General features: G+C 42.1%; 1 protein-coding gene across 2 annotated transcripts in view; it reads right to left on the bottom strand.

The window, feature by feature from the left end:
• Positions 1–20,295, bottom strand: part of ROR2 (receptor tyrosine kinase like orphan receptor 2) — a 106,975-nt gene that overhangs the window by 6,770 nt on the left and 79,910 nt on the right. For both annotated transcript variants that reach the window (XM_072150758.1, XM_072150759.1), the window contains exon 5: positions 20–147. In XM_072150758.1, the coding sequence (XP_072006859.1) occupies positions 20–147 (128 nt within the window). The remainder of the gene's footprint in view (positions 1–19; positions 148–20,295) is intronic.

Below are 20,295 nucleotides of genomic sequence, written 5' to 3'. Positions count from 1 at the left end.
AGCAGAATACAGCACTTACCCGTAATTCGGTTTTCAATCTCCCCCTGCATTTGGAGGGAGTCCACATAAATGCTTTTGTTTCCAATGAACCTAGCACAAGCAATGCCCCTATAGGGCTGACAAAATCCATCTTCCTGATAGTCATACCTTGATGGAAAGAGAAAACATTAAACAGTTTAGATGACTTTTCCCCAGAAAATTATGGTATGCAGGATAATGATGCTACATTTATACCACACTGCTTAAAACTATACAATAAAATAACATAAATATACATAGAGGACCTATCTGCCCTACACTTTTTGGTCTTATTCTGAATTTGCTGACACATGAGACAATCAATATACTTTGGTTAGAGGGACTTACTAATGTTGCCCACATTATAAAGTCTTTGCTGCAGGATGTCTAAGGGTATTTTCACCAGTAGTGGATTATAATATAGGTGGTTGGGCACATATTGAAAGCTGCCAGAAGGGACGCATCCTCCATTCCCCAAGAATGATTCTAGGACCGTATGTAGGATGTTATTCTAGACTTGTAGGAACTATAATATTTATACAGTCCAGGGCCCATTGCAGTCTTAATCTGCCCCTGATTTTACCTTAGTGTCCCTTAGTGTTACAAATGCCACAATATTCTAAAGTAATATACTAAATGATTAGCTTACAGGTCACCCATGGGAAAAATAAAAATATCATTGATGTAAATCTTTGATATTACAAAGAGGGACAGAATGATCCTTTCTGGTGGTTCTGCTTTCAACGAACATGCCCAATACACTAGTACTATATCACCACTATGACTCTTCAGTCATTTCACATTTGGTCTATTTTAGACATCACCATTACAGGTTGCTCTCTATATTTAAATAAAAGATTGTGAATTTAACTATGAAACCTGATTTACCAGTAATATCTGCACAATAACTTCTTATAATACTATATTCTGAAATAAACATTTGGTATTATTCAAAATGACTTCAGTCGGGTAAAGAATCAGAGCAAATCAGGTAAAGAGTACAATTTCTCATTGACTGTTGTACAGCAGCCTAAAAAGTGCCGGGGTCATGACTACCTCATTTATAGCACAGCTGCAGAATGGTAGGACACAATGCACATCCTGGGGCTATGCAAGTGTGCATTGAGTCGAGGAATGCTAGATGGCTACAGGGCATTCCACACAAAGTAATCACAGATTGTTAACATGCTCCAAATTCTACTTTCCCGTTAGCTCCTCTTTTGTCAAAATTGATAGTTAATTAGCTATGCATGCATTAATTGTGCATCATAAAGGAACAGTCAAAAGGAACTCTGTAAATGGTTTGGGGCTTAATATGCAAATTGGAATAAACTGCAGAACTCTAATGAACGGCTTATTATTTTTTTATACATCTGGGAAGCATTAAAGTATTTTGTTCAGATATAAACCCTAAGTCTCAAATGGGTGACTATTTTAGCAAAAAAGTTCCATATAAATCTAGCCACTGATCGCTACAGAAACAATTGGGGGGAATTCATTGCTATTGAAAAAAAGCTATATATTGTTGATGTGTGTGTGGGGGGCTATTAAAATAATAAACACCTACTTAGAAAAGTTCTAAAGACGCCCATGGTAAGAGGTAAAAATATTAGTAGATACTATATTAATCCACTCCCATAACAGTGGTTGGAGGGATATGCAAATGTTTCTACACCCCCCCCCCCCAACAACTGATATGGGAGTCTGCAAGGCCCCCTTCATCCACCAGAAGCCAGCAGGACATGGGACGTCACAGAAAGTTTTGTGGTCTGCTGCCTGTGACCCCTGTATTCAGGTTGTAACAAATTATTATATGGGTGTCTTTAGTAGGGTCTAATACTTACCCTCTTAAAGTTCGGTATTAGTAATAATATATAATATTATAATAATAATTCTTTATTTATATTGCACTGCACAGAGCTTGCCAAATCAGTCAATGTCCCCAATGGGGCTCACAATCTAATCAACTTACCAGTATGTTTTGGAGTATGGTAGGAAACCGGAGGAAAATACAAACTCTTGACCCTGGGACTTGAACCCAGGTCCCCAGTGCTGCAAGGCTGTAATGCTAACCACTAAGCCACCGTGCTGCCCCCATATGATTTAACCTTTCTGTGAATAGCCTTTCAGTAACTTTTCTTTTTCCCTTTCTCTTAGGCACAGACATACTATAAGGCTGTTTTATCATGGTCTCATTGCCTGGCAATGAAACAAAATATATAATAAACTATAATAGTATTGTGATCCACTCAGAGAAAATAATTTTGAAGGTAAGTCTGGACCTTCCTAGGAAAAGTACCATCATCAGGCGCTGTGAGGGTGTGGTGCTCTGAATTACTACTTAAGTATGAATACGTAGATGTCCTATGAAAGTTTTAGTGAAATGCACACAACCTGTTTTTTCCAGAACATGGAGTCAGTGGAAAACAGCAGACAACATAGGGCACATGCACAATAACATGTTCTGCTGTGTAAAACATAGTGCAAAGTGAGCAGACGCGCTTTACTGGAGAATTAACTGTGCTGAAAGTGTGGTTATTTGTTAAAATGAAATATAAATGCTTTCAGCTGTTCGTAAAGGATATTGAAAAGGAAGGCGAGAGTTTGACTTGCTTTCTGATTCATAGCCCCAAAGAAACATTTAAAAGTTAACAACCACTAGTAAATAAACCTCAAGTGCAGGGAAAAGTAGACATTTCCCCTTCAGAAATGTAAAGCAGGCCCATGGTTGCCCTGTAGACAAGTTCTCTGAGATACAAGACAAGACTGTGATTGGATGACCTCCAGACTGTCATATCAGGCACGGGTTTCACAAACATGCATCCTTCAACACCTATTCAGTTTTACTATACAGCCGCTGTCTTGAAGTTAGAAAACACTGTTTGCTAGCAAACCACAAATCCTAGACTCCCAGTCTAAACAAGATAAGGCTGCATTCACACAACCGTTTGTGCAATACGGGGCACAAACGGGGGAAAGTGATCCCCTATTTGTGGCCTGTTTCAGCCTGGGTGAGCAGTACATTACCACAGAAAATGACTGTCCACATCTTAAATCCGGGAAGGAAAAGGACCTGCTCTATAATTTTCAGTGCCCTTGATCGGCTCACTCGAAGTCCAACAAGACACGGAATTTGTAAGTGTTCTTGCACGTTTTTAGAAATAATTGTCCTATTGCAGCCAGCATGGAGGTTCTCTCTCTTGCCAGTTGTCTTACAGCTGGTTACAGGTTACTAAGGGAGGAGGAGAGCTGAGATCCTGGAACAACTAAAGAAGATGCCACTGTGCTATATGCGACAAAATAGGATCAATTAAAGGGCTAGGACAATATATTTTATCTGTACGGTATGCAGCTTCTTATTTTACAGGAATAGTTTAAGTGAAGACAAAAACTGTCAAGTCAAGTCAAGTCAAGTCAAGGTTGCTTTGGTCAATAGATGTTATTGTAGCAAGATAATAGAACGTTAATACTCTGTAATATGTCAGTTAAATAAAGACAAAAAGTAAATAAAAACATGTGGATCCCCGAATAGGTCTGGTTTGGGCATTCCATACATTGGCCTTTATTGCTTTTATACTTACACATGAATGTGGGCGTTTTAAAAGACAATGAGAAATCTGATATTGGACATGGATAAGATAAGATAAGATAATCCTTTATTAGTCCCACAGTGGGGAAATTCACAATATACCCATGATGTATATAAAAGAAGCATTAATAAAGACACAGAGACATAGCAAATCAGATCTATTGAAGAATAAGGTAAGCCAGAAGCCCATGCCACTGCTTGGTATGCTCTTATCTTACTGCTATCACTGAGTCTCCAGAGTGAGCAAACTAAACTACAGTGAAAAAAGAAACAGATCCACGCACATGCTGTGTGATACTGTACTGTGTCTCTCTTTATGTAACTATGGATTTGCAAACAGTAATTTGATCACTGTTTTATACTGGATTTCATTACATCTTGACTTTGCATTCACTAAGCTGTGCAAATGCAGACCAGACATTGCTTGGTGCAGAACATATTATCTTGAAGATTTATAGAAAAATAAAGTAGCAATAAATCCTACTCATCATGTACATAAAAATGAGATCATGGCTGTATTTATACATCAAGGGGAGTTTGAGACAAATGAATTTACTCACTGTATGTCTTCTTTATTTTATCAACAAGATTTATAGATGGCTGTTAATACTGTGACATGTGTTTCAGTTTCAAAACTGTATTTAATAGTGATATCCATATATTAAAATGCACAGATTAGAACATTATTATATACAAGAAACAGAGGGGCTGACATGGTGTGATTGGACAATCTAACCGCAAACAGTCAAAGTCAAAGCTTCCTCTGTGTTGCCATATAGTTTATAGGAGAAGAATTGTTTAGCTTTAGGTGAACGATGACACTGTTCTATGCCAGATCCTGACTTTATTCACATTTCAGTTGTTTAGTAGGAATGCACTGAATGGAAGATTAACTATAATCTCAATACTTTTGATGCTAGAAGATACTACATGTCGTTACCAGATATTCTGTAAAATGCGGTTAATGGATAACTTCTCATACCATGGATAAGAAATATAGTTGCAAAGTTAAGAAGGCTGAAAAGAGACATTGATACATCCATCAAGTCCAAAATCCTACAGGAAGACAAAAAACCCTATGAGGCAATATAACCCAATAATAGAGGAATTACTCTAAAAATCTGGTAATATTATCATAAATGCAGCAATGCCCTCTTGACCTAGCACAATATAACAGGGAGTACCATAGTCTACTCTCACACCAAAGAATTCCCATCTATGATGACAGTAAAATGATCTTTCCTCTAGACCTGGAGGGTGACCCCTTGCTGTGGTTACAGATCTAAAACAATGTTAAGATCAATGTACTGTTTATTAATTTGTAATTAGGTCATTCCAAAAATTTGGTATATTTTATACCAAACTGAATAGGCCCAACCATACACTGTCAGTGGCACATGCAAACCATCGTAATGTATATCTATGGAAAAAAAAGTATAATAGTTCCAACAACAAAGGACACCATACTGACAAAGACTTCTTGTTCCAGTCAAGAGCTGGAAAATTCCTAACAGCAGTCGTGATCAAAACAATATTTTATAGAATCATATTTTTTACTTTTAAACATTTTAAGGATTTGGAAAGAAAACAGGTTATAAGGACGACTTGTCATAGTACATTGCTTGTATTTGTTTTGTTTCCCTATGGCCATGTTGTAGCCATTGTCTTCAGGATAAAATCTGTAATGCTAAAACCATTTTGCTATGGTATTCTAAAGGTCAGAACTACAAGGTCATCTTGAATGATGTTCTGCTGAGCAAGTAATTGGAAACAGTTGTTTCGTCCTTTGCACATATTAAAGAAAAGGTTAAATAATACTGTAGTATTTTAATAGTTATATGTGGTAGGATCAAACAACAACTGCTATTAATTAACTACTCATATACTTTGTACTTGTACTAACATATTATGCCTATACAGTTTCCTAGTGACATATACCTTCCTAGTTTCCCATACCATATTATCTGGGAACCCTTTCACCCACACTCCATGGGGAATCTGTCACCAGGGCCGTAAATTGTGTGTGTTGGAGGAGGGGGGGGGCACAGAAGAGGGGGGAGGCCAGAAGGTGTCTCTTTCCTTAAAAAATAAACCAGTGATATAAGTTAGGAGTCCTGGCCCATAAATTGCATTGGATCTGTTATGCCTCTGCCTGTCAGTATCACAGGTATTCAAATGGGGTAGGCAATTGGCAGCCATGTTAAAAAATAAAACAAACCCGTTGGTCATTACATAAGAGTTCGGGATTCTGTTCAGTAGTGGTTTAATGAGATCCTGTTACTTCTACTGTATGTTTATTTTAGAAAAACTTTAAATTACCCATTAAATAACAATTATAATTTGGCTCTTTCTTTGTTAACCCTCCTAAGAATGTTTGAATAACTTGACAACTAGATGTTAACAGACTACTTGTCAGAGGGGTGGGTCACAGCAGACTGGTACTGCTAGCACTTATAGGACATTGTAAGACTTTGCAAAGCACATTTTTCAAAGATGTACGGCATAACAGTAATAAAAATGCTCCAGAAATGTTATATGATGCAGAATGCATTTATTCTTTTCTGCTGTATGTCTTAAACAGATATGTCTAGACTGGGGATATGATATGTTTTCTTCAACTCTTTGGTGTTTCTTCACAGTTAATATCTGAGATAGTGTGATAATAAAGCTTATGGTTGGTAAATATTAATAGCCTATCTGACCTATGAAGGTGCATAGGTCATGCTGTTATTACTCAACAGGTGAAAATGTAAAAGTTGTAGTCAGCACAAGGTCACTAGTTCAGATCTCAGCTGCATAAGACACCGCAAATGATTTGGAAGGTTTTGCACATCCCATCATATAAACAATAACTTAGAAAGAGAAAGTGTGGATTAATTATTACTGGGACAAATAGTAATTCAATAATGGCTCTAGAATGACAGAACAATATTTGCAGTTTATTTAATTTGCTCAGTTTAAACAGAGACAATAACTGGAATGCAAACTTGTCCCTGATACATAGCCAGGCTTAGTATTATTGAAAACAGCCCTCACCATAGTGAAGGAAAATATAAAAATTACTAGTGCCTTTTTATTCCTAGTGGTTGTTGTTTGGCGATGTTACCGATTCTATTGGTTCTGTTTGTGAGGAGGAATCTGAATCAATCGGCATGTGTGCTGCAACATTTCTTAATACTTGGTGACAAAGAACTGCCCACTAGAAACGAAAAACCCTTCTAATCCAGCTCCATTGTTCCAGTGCTACTGCACTCAATTGTGCTGTACTGCAGCAATGACCAACTACACATCTTACTACAGTAAAAAACTTCCTCTAGTAGTCTGCTACATGTCATGCATGTCTTACAACATATTTGGTATTACTTTCTAAAGTTATATTATGTAGTGATTTACTCTGAAATACTCTGAATGTCTTGTCTTTAATCATTGGAGAAGACTTGTTAAATCTCTTGCCATGTCTATTTTGGTAAATACTTTTATTCCCCAAAATCCATTAACTCTGGAGTATCTCTTTTTATAACTTTGTACTCTGTTTTGTCTACACAAACACCATACACAACATGATGAGCAGCAAATAAATGAGGTGAATAAAAGGGCAAATATTTTCGTCCTAAATGCAACTAAGACTTCCGAGGCTTAGTAGTCTATGGGGGAAAAAGTAATTTGTTTTAAATGGTTTTCCTCTGAACCTGCCAAAGCACGCATGAAGACCTCTAAAATCCTTTCTAAACTAACAGACGTTACTGAATGTTTCTACTGAGAAAAAAACTTAGAAGCCATTAAATTGTTATGTGTCCAAATAAGCACAGATGAGGTCAAAATTAGTGGAGGAAAAATGTCCCAAAAGGGACTTTTACCTGTAATTACTTAATACAATTTGTATCTAAAATTGCAAGGCATTTCTCAAAATCCCGCTTCTCAAGGCCATATGGCAATATCTTCAGAATTAACAGGCCACAGGTGGCAAAGAAACTCATGTGAACACAACCTGCAGAAACCCAGGTCATGCACATTACTACAGCCATGGGCAATCTTGTAGCTGCGTTCATCATTTTCGAGGTGAAGTACAAGTCAAATTGACTCTAGACACTCTTATTTTTTGTAAGCATTAATAAAGCTGTGCTTATGACATGTACTATACTGTGCAAAAGTATAAGACAAGTAAGAAGGCTTAAAAAATTGAAGTATTAAAAGTATAATTTTGTTGACAAAAATAAAATCTAAATCTGAATCAGTATTTGGTGTGACCTCCCCCTGCAAAGTGTCCTAGGAGTGATGATATGGCCCCACAGATCCCTGATCACAGAGATTATCTGGGATTATATGAAGGGACAGAGCGATTTGGGCAAGCCTACATCCACAGAACATCAATAGTTAATTCTCCAAGATGCCTGAAACAACTTCCCTGCAGAGTTCTATCAAAACCTATTGTAAGTTTTCCTGGAAGAATTGATGCTGTATTTAATGGTAAAGTGTGGTCACGCCACATATTGACATCATTTTAAGCATCTTTTTCATATCAGCCTAAAACTTTTACAAAGTTATGTGCTGTCCTACTAACAGAGTGTACTGTGCAGTATACATTTTTATGCAAGATCTGGTACTAAAACCCTTTATCAGTTCTACATCTCAATACAGTAGAAACAATGTATAACCCCAGACATGTCTCAAAAGGACATGTTCTTCCAAAGGTATGCTTTTTTACAATCTATGGATCTTATGCGCCACATAAACCTACATCCATTACTACATAATTTAGCATTTATTTGTCTGAAAGTAATCCCCACAAGAAGGAAATAGCTAGAACTTTAATAGACTATCTGACTGTTTAAGTCATCAGTATAGGATATTAGAATTGTATAGCCCTATAAACACAATGGACACTGATCGCTCACTAAATAATACACAATGCTAGCAGTTTCTATGGACTACAGACCACATGACATTTCCCATGACAGTCTAGTGAAATCCAGCTACCTTTTTACAGCATATAATAATGCGTAAAGTACTTTGCTGCGTGAGTCAGGTTACAAGTGTGTAGAAGCAATGTTAATGTATAGACTTTTAGCAGAAGATGGATTTACACCTCTGAAAGGAATTCTGTAGATACACCAGCAAAATTTAATTGGAGACATTTTATTACAACTCTGCCAAATGGCAGAATGAATGTCACTAAATTTCAGGCTTCTCAAAATAGAATTCACAAAAGTGTTATAACACTAATCTGGAAGAGAAGTTCAATCCCACTTTTTATGCAGAAATCTGATAGTAACCGGCAGGTATTTACTGTGCAGAAATCTTGGGCCCACACAGTATCCTTCCAGACCACACAAGGCAGGCTAACACATACTAGACATACAAAGCTGACTGTAACTTAGAATATCCTTAGCCTAAATATTCTTAAAGGGAGCGTAATAACTTTTACAGATCTAGGGCTCAAACAGCCCTTTACACTTGTAAGGTGACTTTCAAATTAACTCCTATAGCCAAAATGGTTACCGGTACTGGGATGAGAGCATACACCAAGACACACAGTTCAGTCTCTTATTTCATCATTCTCAATGTGTGTGTCCCACTACAGTCTGCTACTAAGAGAACTAACTGGACGTGTCAGATTGTGAAGGTTAATACCCCCAACTGCTTAGCAGAGAAACCGTATTACAGAGTAATAAAAAAGATGTCCCAGAACTCTTTAGCTTGGTCGAGTAATATGGGAAAATGCATATAAAAAGCTTATTTCAAAAATTTAAAAAAAAAAAAAATTATTCTGTGTACAGTAGCTGCAACAGTAGCTGAATGCAATTCCCACATTTTGAAAGTTTAACATACGATGCTTTTACATTGGATACAACGTTATGAGAGCAATTGACATTCTTGAGAGCATTAGACATTAGTGGCATTCCCATCCATTTGCTTCTTAGCAATTAATCCGCATGCTTATAGTTTCACTCAAACTACTAGATTACTTCCCTTTGGCAAAGATCCACTTCATTCATATTGTTGCCTCAGTTAGCTCCACTTGAGTTCATAAATCATGTCAATTGCTACCTTTTTTAGAGTTTTCAAGCTTCAAAAACATTTTTGATTGACTATATGCAATAGGTAAACCAGAAAGGTTAGAGGTGGTAGGTGAATAAAGACCACACAGCTTCACACAAGATGAAATGTATTTAAAAACAAAGCCAAAAAAAGCTAAGTCTTCGTTAAGAACGCCCTCAGGTTCTGTACACCTACTATAGCCACTAGCTTGTCTGTTCTTGTATCATGTTTAAAGACTTTAGAGTATCCTTGCTTAAGGACAACTTTCTCTTTCTTTTCATCAAACACAGGCATTGTACAACTGGACAATGGGAGGAGAAGAGCCACTGGATAGAGATAAGTTGTGGGATATTTTAGACCGAGATACAACTTGGGCAATATTTTTACTGTTAGAGTTAATTTTTGGTATCTACATAAATTATTACATTTTTTACCATGATATTATATAAACATATAGTTTCTACCCTTGGGGACATAACCTTTTTCTAGGACCTCTGTTTTGAAGGAAATCTTCCATCAAAATCCATCATGATAAACCAGGGGTACTTACAGATCCAGGCACCGTGACCATGGTAATCTTATATTTGTTATCCATGGCATCTGTTTCTTCTAAAATCAACGTTTATAGATAATTAACTCTAAAATCAACTTTTATAATTATGCTAATAAACCGGAAGAGCTCTGGTGGCTGTTTTCAGGGCCCCACAGTGCTAAAGCTTCACAATGAGCAGATGTTTTTTTCCCTTACGCCTGCACTTCCTGCTGGTGCTAGCTAGGATATGGCCGAGGGATGAAGGAGAAAGGATGGGTGAGGCATGTTCTGCTTATTGTAATAGCTTGTGAATATACAGCACAGAAGGGCTCTGCATAACAACTCTAAGAAGATAACCACAGTCACAGTTCACGGATCTATGAGAAAGTGGTTTGATATGATAGAATTTAATACTAGATTTTCTTTAAGGTATTATTCCCAAGCAAGACAGATACTGATGCAGGTCCCAGAGACTCCTTTTCTCAAGGTGACAATGGATTGGGTAAATTCAATCCAAAAACATTTGCAAGAAACATTTGCAGAACATGTTTAAGCTGACAAAAATGTCAGTGGGCACGGGTCTCGAATCTACAGTGAAGCCGTTTTGACGTTGCTGCAGTTTCTCCTGCGATTCGCTGTTAATCACAGCTGGAGACCTAGGGATAGGGCAGAAGTGGTTTATTACCACTTTTGCCTTCTCCATTCTGCACTGCAAAGTGCTGAAGTAGCACTATTCAGTGAGTACAGGAGCCACACTTCTGCCTCTGTCTCTGCAGGCCAGGCAATCATGTACAGCTTTTTTTTAGACATCAGCCCCAGAAGAGGGTCCTTTTAAAAAAAAAATTATAATAAAATAAAAATGTGGAAATGTGCCCTAGGGGTCTTTCATGACCTCATGGGGGACAAATAAAGTTTAAAAAAAAACTCACACACAAATTATTAATACATATTTAAAAATAAACATTAATAGCAGTATGATTGCTATTAGAGATGAGCGAACATACTCATCCGAGCTTGATGCTCGATCGAGCATTAGTGTACTCGTAACTGCTCGTTGCTCGGACGAGTATTTCGCTCGCTCGAGAAAATGGCAGCTCCCGCCGTTTTGCTTTTTGGCGGCCAGAAACAGAGCCAATCACAAGCCAGGAGACTCTGCACTCCACCCAGCATGACGTGGTACCCTTACACGTAGATAGCAGTGGTTGGCTGGCCAGATCAGGTGACCCTGGGATAGACTAGCCGCTGCCCGCGCTGCTCGGATCATTCTCTGTCTGGATGCCGCTAGGGAGAGAGCTGCTGCTGGTCAGGGAAAGCGTTAGGGTGTTCTATTAGCTTACTGTTAGGCAGGAGTGATTCTAAAAGAACCCAACAGCCCTTCTTAGGGCTACAATAACGTTATAATTTTTTTTTTTTTTATTTGCAGCTAGTACCATATTGTGAGGAATTAGCAGGGGGACTTGCTACCGTTGTGTTTAGCTCTTAGTGACACACATATCCACCTCAAACACCAAAGTGGGAAAATTTATTAGGGGTTTAAGTAGAATTAGGCACAGTCTGCCAGTTTCTTTTTATTTTACGTTTATTGTTTTAATAACTCAGTGTCATCTCATCTTGCATAGTAGTGTGCTGTAATACTTGGCTAGAAAATAGCCATAGGAGAATACAAACGGCTTAATTACGCCTACAGTAGCGTTATATATATTTGATTTCTGGTTGATCTGCTGGTGGCTGTAGTTGTTGCAGTGCATCTACTAGTAAATTGTGAGCAATTTGGAGTCAGACTTGCGACCACTGTGTTTTAGTGACGCACATATCCATCGCAAAGACCGAAGTGGGAAAATTTATTAGGGCCCGGGGTTGTATTTCAATTAGGCACAGTCTGCCATTTCCTTTTTTATTTTACGTTTATTTTTTTCATAACTCAGCGTCATCTCATCTGGCATAGTAGTGTGCTGTAATACTTGGCTAGAAAATAGCCATAGGAGAATACAAACGGCTTAATTACGCCTACAGTAGCGTTATATATATTTGATTTCTGGTTGATCTGCTGGTGGCTGTAGTTGTTGCAGTGCATCTACTAGTAAATTGTGAGCAATTTGGAGTCAGACTTGCGACCACTGTGTTTTAGTGACGCACATATCCATCGCAAAGACCGAAGTGGGAAAATTTATTAGGGCCCGGGGTTGGATTTCAATTAGGCACAGTCTGCCATTTCCTTTTTTATTTTACGTTTATTTTTTTCATAACTCAGCGTCATCTCATCTGGCATAGTAGTGTGCTGTAATACTTGGCTAGAAAATAGCCATAGGAGAATACAAACGGCTTAATTACGCCTACAGTAGCGTTATATATATTTGATTTCTGGTTGATCTGCTGGTGGCTGTAGTTGTTGCAGTGCATCTACTAGTAAATTGTGAGCAATTTGGAGTCAGACTTGCGACCACTGTGTTTTAGTGACGCACATATCCATCGCAAAGACCGAAGTGGGAAAATTTATTAGGGCCCGGGGTTGGATTTCAATTAGGCACAGTCTGCCATTTCCTTTTTTATTTTACGTTTATTTTTTTCATAACTCAGCGTCATCTCATCTGGCATAGTAGTGTGCTGTAATACTTGGCTAGAAAATAGCCATAGGAGAATACAAACGGCTTAATTACGCCTACAGTAGCGTTATATATATTTGATTTCTGGTTGATCTGCTGGTGGCTGTAGTTGTTGCAGTGCATCTACTAGCAAATTGTGAGCAATTTGGAGTCAGACTTGCGACCACTGTGTTTTGCGCTTAGTGACGCACATATCCATCGCAAAGACCAAAGTAGGAAAATTTATTAGGGGCCGGGGTTGTATTTCAATTAGGCACAGTCTGCCATTTCCTTTTTTATTTTACGTTTATTTTTTTCATAACTCAGCGTCATCTCATCTGGCATAGCAGTGTGCTTTCATACTTGGCTATAAAATAGCCATAGCAATAGGATAGCATCGTTTGGTTTTAAAAACTAAAAAACAAAAAAAAACAAACAAAAAAAAAAAGTTAAAAAAAAAATTCAAGTTATAACTCTCATTTTCAAAATGTTTAACCCGAGGGCTAGGGGTAGAGGACGAGGGCGGGGACGTGGGCGTCCAACTACTGCAGGGGTCAGAGGCCGTGGTCCTGGGCGGGGTGAGACACCACCTGCTTATGAGGGAGCAGGGGAACGCCGCAGAGCTACACTCCCTAGGTTCATGTCTGAAGTTACTGGGAATCGTGGTAGAGCACTGTTGAGGCCAGAACAGTGCGAACAGGTGATGTCGTGGATTGCCGACAATGCTTCGAGCAATTTGTCCACCAGTCAGTCTTCCACGCAGTCCACCCATGTCACCGAAATCGGCACTCCTCCAGCTCCTGCACCTCAGCCTCCTCCCCCCCAGTCTGCCCCCTCCCAGCAAAATTTGCCATTTGAACCGGCATACTCTGAGGAACTGTTTTCTGGACCATTCCCACAGTCACAAACCACTTGTCCGGTTGCTGATGAGCAATTTTCCGATGCCCAGGTTTTCCACCAGTCGCAGTCTGTGGGTGATGATGACCTTGTTGACGTACTGGAAGAAGTGTGTAAAGAGGTGTCCGACGGTGAGGAGACACGGTTGTCAGACAGTGGGGAAGTTGTTGTCAGGGCAGGAAGTCCGAGGGGGGAGCAGACTGAGGGATCGGAGGATGATGAGGTGACAGACCCAAGCTGGGTTGAGAGGCCGGGTGAACACAGTGCTTCTGAGACGGAGGAGAGTCCTCGACCAGAACAGGTTGGAAGAGGCAGTGGTGGGGCCAGACGGAGAGGCAGGGCCAGAGCTGGTGCATCAGCGCCAAATGTGTCACGTAGTGAAGCTCCCGTGGCAAGGGCTCCTGCGGCGAGGGCTAGATTTTCAGAAGTCTGGAGGTTCTTTAAGGAAACACCGGATGACCGACGGACTGTGGTGTGCAACATTTGCCAAACCAGGATCAGCAGGGGTTCCACCACTACTAGCTTAACTACCACCAGTATGCGCAGGCATATGAATGCTAAACACCCCACTCAGTGGCAACAAGCGCGTTCACCTCCGGCCGTGCACACCACTGCTCCTTCCCCTGTGTCAGCTGATAGTCAGCCCCCTGCCCAGGACCCTGCCACAAAAACCCCATCGTCGCCTCCACGATCCTCCACAGCATCCACCAGCGTTCAGCTCTCCATACCCCAGACGCTGGAGCGGAAACGCAAATATAGTGCAACCCACCCGCACGCCCAAGCCCTTAATGTGCACATCTCCAGATTGCTAAGCCTGGAGATGCTGCCCTATAGGCTAGTAGAGACCGAGGCCTTTCGCAGCCTCATGGCGGCGGCCGCCCCTCGCTATTCGGTCCCCAGCCGCCACTACTTTTCCCGATGTGCCGTCCCAGCCCTGCACCAGCACGTGTCAGACAACATAATCCGTGCCCTGACCAACGCCGTTTCTGACAAGGTCCACCTGACCACGGACACGTGGACGAGTGCTGCCGGGCAGGGCCACTATATATTTCTGACGGCACATTGGGTTAACTTGGTGGAGGCTGGGACCGAGTGTGACCCTGCGGCTGGTCATATACTGCCGACGCCGAGGATTGCGGGGCCTACCTCGGTCCAGGTGTTTGAGGCCTACTATGCCTCCTCCTCCCACCCCTCCTCCACCTCCTCCTCCGAACGACCATCCGTGGGCATGGCGCCATCAGTCGGTAGCTCTAGGCACAGCAGCAGTGCTGTCGCTAAGCGACAGCAGGCGGTGCTCAAACTGCTGAGCCTAGGCGATAAAAGGCACACCGCCCAAGAACTATTACAGGGCATCACGGCGCAGACTGATCTGTGGCTGGCACCGCTGAACCTGAAGCCAGGCATGGTTGTGTGTGACAACGGCCGTAACCTGGTGGCGGCTCTGCAACTCGGCAGACTGACACATGTGCCATGCCTGGCCCATGTGTTAAATCTGATAGTTCAGCGTTTCCTCAAGACATACCCCAATCTGTCTGATTTGCTCACGAAGGTGCGCCGCATCTGTGCGCATTTCAGGAAGTCCAGCACAGATGCTGCCACTCTCAGGGCAGCGCAGCGCCGCCTCCAACTGCCCGCTCACCGACTGTTGTGCGACGTGCCCAAGAGGTGGAATTCAACACTGACCATGTTATCCAGAGTTTACCAGCAGCGCCGAGCGATTGTAGACTGCCAGATGTCAACTTCCACCAGAACTGGTAGTCAGGTCAGTCAGCTTCCTCAAGTCTACAATGAGGAGTGGACGTGGATGTCTGATATCTGTCAGGTGCTGAGTAACTTTGAGGAGTCAACACAGATGGTCAGTGGCGATGCCGCCATCATCAGCCTCACCATCCCGCTGCTTGGCCTGTTGAAAAACTCTCTGGTCAGCATGAAGTCGGAAGCTTTGCGCTCCTCACAAGAGACGGGGGAAGAAGATTCCCTTGTTGATAGCCAAAGCACCCTTAGGTCTGTTTCTCAGCGCATATCGGAGGAGGTGGAGGTGGAGGAGGATGAGGAGGAAGAGGAGGAGAATGTTGGCGAGACACAAGAGGGGACCATTGTTGAGTCCTTCACTGTTGAGCGTGTATGGGCAGAAGAAGAGGAATTGGAGGAGTTGGAGGAGGAGGAAATGGACAGTCAGGCCAGTGAGGGGAGCAAATTCTTACGCGTTGGTACTCTGGCGCATATGGCAGATTTCATGCTAGGCTGCCTATCCCGTGACCCTCGCGTTCAAAGAATTTATTCCAGCACCGATTACTGGGTGTTCACTCTCCTGGACCCACGGTACAAGCAAAATCTTTCCACTCTCATCCCTGGAGAGGAAAGGAGTGTGAGAATGCATGAATACCAGCAGGCCCTGGTGCACAAGCTGAAACAGTATTTCCCTTCTGACAGCGCTAGCGGCAGAGTGCGTAGTTCTGCGGGACAAGTAGCGAGGGAGAGTATGCGAGCAGGCAGCTTGTCCAGCACTGGCAAGGGTACGCTTTACAAGGCTTTTGCCAGCTTTATGTCACCCCAGCAAGACACTGTCACCTGTCCCCAGTCTCGGCAGAGTAGGGCTGATCTTTACAGAAAGATGGTGAGGGAGTACGTAGCTGACCATACCATCGTCCTAAATGATCACACAGCTCCCTACAACTACTGGGTTTCAAAGCTGGACATGTGGCACGAACTGGCGCTGTACGCCTTGGAGGTTCTTGCCTGCCCTGCCGCTAGCGTCTTGTCCGAGCGGGTTTTCAGTGCAGCTGGTGGCATCATCACCGATAAGCGTACACGCCTGTCGACTGACAGCGCTGACAGGCTGACGCTTATCAAGATGAATAAAGCATGGATTTCTCCTAATTTCCAATCTCCAGCAGGTGAAGGAAGCTCAACCTGAATAATTTATCCACTCCTCCTCCTCCTCATTTTCCTCCTTCTCCTGCTCTTTGTACAGTAAAGCAGAGGAAACTGGCTATTTTTTGACAGGGCCCACTGGCTCTACCTATAGTACTTTATGCATTTAATTTTTCTGGAGGGCCACCGACCCGGTCCTCTGTTTTAAACAATTTTTGGGAGTGCCACATACAGGCACTCAATCTATTCAATTTTTCTGGAGCTCCACCTACCTGCTCCTCTGGTTTGAAAAATTTTTTGGACTGCCACATACAGGCACTCAATCTATTCCATTTTTCTGGAGGGCCACCTACCTGCTCCTCTGGTTTGAAAACTTTTTTGGACTGCCACATACAGGCACTCAATCTATTCCATTTTTCTGGAGGGCCACCTACCTGCTCCTCTGGTTTAAAAACTTTTTTGGACTGCCACATACAGGCACTCAATCTATTCCATTTTTCTGGAGGGCCACCTACCTGCTCCTCTGGTTTAAAAACTTTTTTGGACTGTCACATACAGGCACTCAATCTATTCCATTTTTCTGGAGGGCCACCTACCTGCTCCTCTGGTTTGAAAAATTTTTTGGACTGCCACATACAGGCACTATCCAAATTGAATTGTCTCCATAGCAGCCTCCACACGTTGTCTCCATTGCTACCTCCAAAAGTCGTCCATATAGCTGCCTCCATACATCGTCCCTTTATCAAACGAGGTTTGTCAGGCCGAAATTTGGGTTGTTTTCATGGATTCCACATCAAAGTTGTTAACTTTGTCGCCACCCTGCTGTGTTATCCACAAAATACACTGGCAAACTTTTACCATTTACGGATATTATTTCAGCGCTTCTTGCGCATCTGTTTACATTCCCCTCACCCGCCATATCCCAAACTTATAAGAACGCTACTACACTTGATCTTATACAAAAGGTTCTTAGAAGTGCTGTTTGGGGAGTAGCCTAGAGACAGGGGCTTGGATTGGCGAAAGCTCGCCTGGCAGCGGAGCGGCAGCTCCATGCCAAGAACCAACTAACATAGTTTTAACTGCAGCACCTTTAATCTACTACTAGTTCACTGCCTCCATACATGCCCGCCTTATCAAACGTGCTGTGTCAGGCAGAATTTTGGGTTGTTTTCATGGCTTCCACAACAAACTTGTTAACTTTGTCGCCACCCTGCTGTGTAATCCACAAAATATACTGGCAAACTTTTACCATTTACGGATATTATTTCAGCGCTTCTTGCGCATCTGTTTACATTCCCCTCACCCGCCATATCCTAAACTTATAAGAACGCTACTACACTTGATCTTATACAAAAGGTTCTTAGAAGTGCTGTTTGGGGAGTAGCCTAGAGACAGGGGCTTGGATTGGCGAAAGCTCGCCTGGCAGCGGAGCGGCAGCTCCATGCCAAGAACCAACTAACATAGTTTTAACTGCAGCACCTTTAATCTACTACTAGTTCACTGCCTCCATACATGCCCGCCTTATCAAACGTGCTGTGTCAGGCAGAATTTTGGGTTGTTTTCATGGCTTCCACAACAAACTTGTTAACTTTGTCGCCACCCTGCTGTGTAATCCACAAAATATACTGGCAAACTTTTACCATTTACGGATATTATTTCAGCGCTTCTTGCGCATCTGTTTACATTCCCCTCACCCGCCATATCCCAAACTTATAAGAACGCTACTACACTTGATCTTATACAAAAGGTTCTTAGAAGTGCTGTTTGGGGAGTAGCCTAGAGACAGGGGCTTGGATTGGCGAAAGCTCGCCTGGCAGCGGAGCGGCAGCTCCATGCCAAGAACCAACTAACATAGTTTTAACTGCAGCACCTTTAATCTACTACTAGTTCACTGCCTCCATACATGCCCGCCTTATCAAACGTGCTGTGTCAGGCAGAATTTTGGGTTGTTTTCATGGCTTCCACAACAAACTTGTTAACTTTGTCGCCACCCTGCTGTGTAATCCACAAAATATACTGGCAAACTTTTACCATTTACGGATATTATTTCAGCGCTTCTTGCGCATCTGTTTACATCCCCCTCACCCGCCATATCCCAAACTTATAAGAACGCTACTACACTTAACTTGGTGCAGGCTGGGACCGAGTCTGACCCTGGGGCTGGTCATATACTGCCGACGCAGAGGATTGCGGGGCCTACCTCGGTCCAGGTCTCAAAGGCCTACTATACCTCCAAATCCTCCCACCCCTCCTCCACCTCCTCCTCCTCCGAATTACCATCCGTGGGCATGGCGCCATCAGTCGGTAGCTCTAGGCACAGCAGCAGTGCCGTCGCTAAGCGACAGCAGGCGGTGCTCAAACTGCTGAGCCTAGGTGATAAAAGGCACACCGCCCAAGAGCTATTGCAGGGCATTCCACATCAAACTTGTTAACTTTGTCGCCACCCTGCTGTGTAAGCCACAAAATATACTGGAAAACTTTTTTCATTTACGGATATTATTTCAGCGCTTCTTGCGCAGATGTTTACATTCCCCTCACCCGCCATATCCCAAACTTATAAGAACGCTACTACACTTGATCTTATCCGAAAGGTTCTTAGAAGTGCTGTTTGGGGAGTAGCCTAGAGACAGGGGCTTGGATTGGCGAAAGCTCGCCTGGCAGCGGAGCGCCAGCTCCATGCCAAGAAACAACTAACATAGTTTTAACTGCAGCACCTTTAATCTACTACTAGTTCACTGCCTCCATACATCGTCCCCTTATCAAACGAGCTGTGTCAGGCAGAATTTTGGATTGTTTTCATGGCTTCCATGTTAACTTTGTCGCCACCCTGCTGTGTAATCCACAAAATATACTGGCAAACTTTTATCATGTACCGATATTATTTGAGCGCTTCTTGCTCACCTCCTTTGGTTCCTCTCTGCTACCCATTGGTTTGAAGCCTGAGTCCATTTAGGGTATGTCGCCATGCCACTCTCTAGCCTTCCGCTGCTGCCGCTGCCTCTGCATGCCGTCCCCTATAGTGTCAGGGTCAATTATTGGATGTTTTAGATGCTATCTAGCTTCTTTCTGTCACTCTGTCATGGCCATGCTGTTGCCCATAATTTTGGCATAATGGTGCATTTAAGCAGCCTCAGAGGCATCCATGCATGCTGCCCCTGCTGTTTCCTGTCCATTTCCGTGGTGTTTCCATCCTTTTCTGAGGTTCCCAGGTGTTTGGCCAAGCTTCCCTGTGCAGAGCCTTGGTCCCCTTGAAAAATGCTCGAGTCTCCCATTGACTTCAATGGGGCTCGTTACTCGAAACGAGCACTCGAGCATCGGGAAAAGTTTGTCTCGAATAACGAGTACCCGAGCATTTTAGTGCTCGCTCATCTCTAATTGCTATTCATGAAAAAAATCAGGTTGGAATTATATCTGTGAAATTCTGTATTGTAATATCGTGCTACAGAAATAGGTGTGTGAGGGATTTTTACACATGGCCTTGGAATACCTGAAATCTCCATATCAATTTATTTGATCACACAAAATAGTATTTTGAATATAGCAGGACTGTCTACTCATGAATAAGATGGTTTTGGCTATCTAATGTTTATTTTTGTAATGGAGGGCAGGATATTAGGTAATTTAACAATATACATCTATTAAATGTTCTTTACTGCTATACAACTATTTATATGTAAATAAACACCCCCCCCCCCCTAGTTAAGAAATGTCTTTTAGCTCATCGGTCATACATTCCGGTTCATAAAATGGCTGCAGATAGAGGG

Source organism: Engystomops pustulosus, chromosome 1 (assembly GCF_040894005.1).
Source record: "Engystomops pustulosus chromosome 1, aEngPut4.maternal, whole genome shotgun sequence".
Taxonomy (NCBI): Eukaryota; Metazoa; Chordata; class Amphibia; order Anura; family Leptodactylidae; genus Engystomops; species Engystomops pustulosus.
Note: the sequence above shows the minus strand (reverse complement) of the source record. Positions and strands in the feature narration are given on the sequence as shown.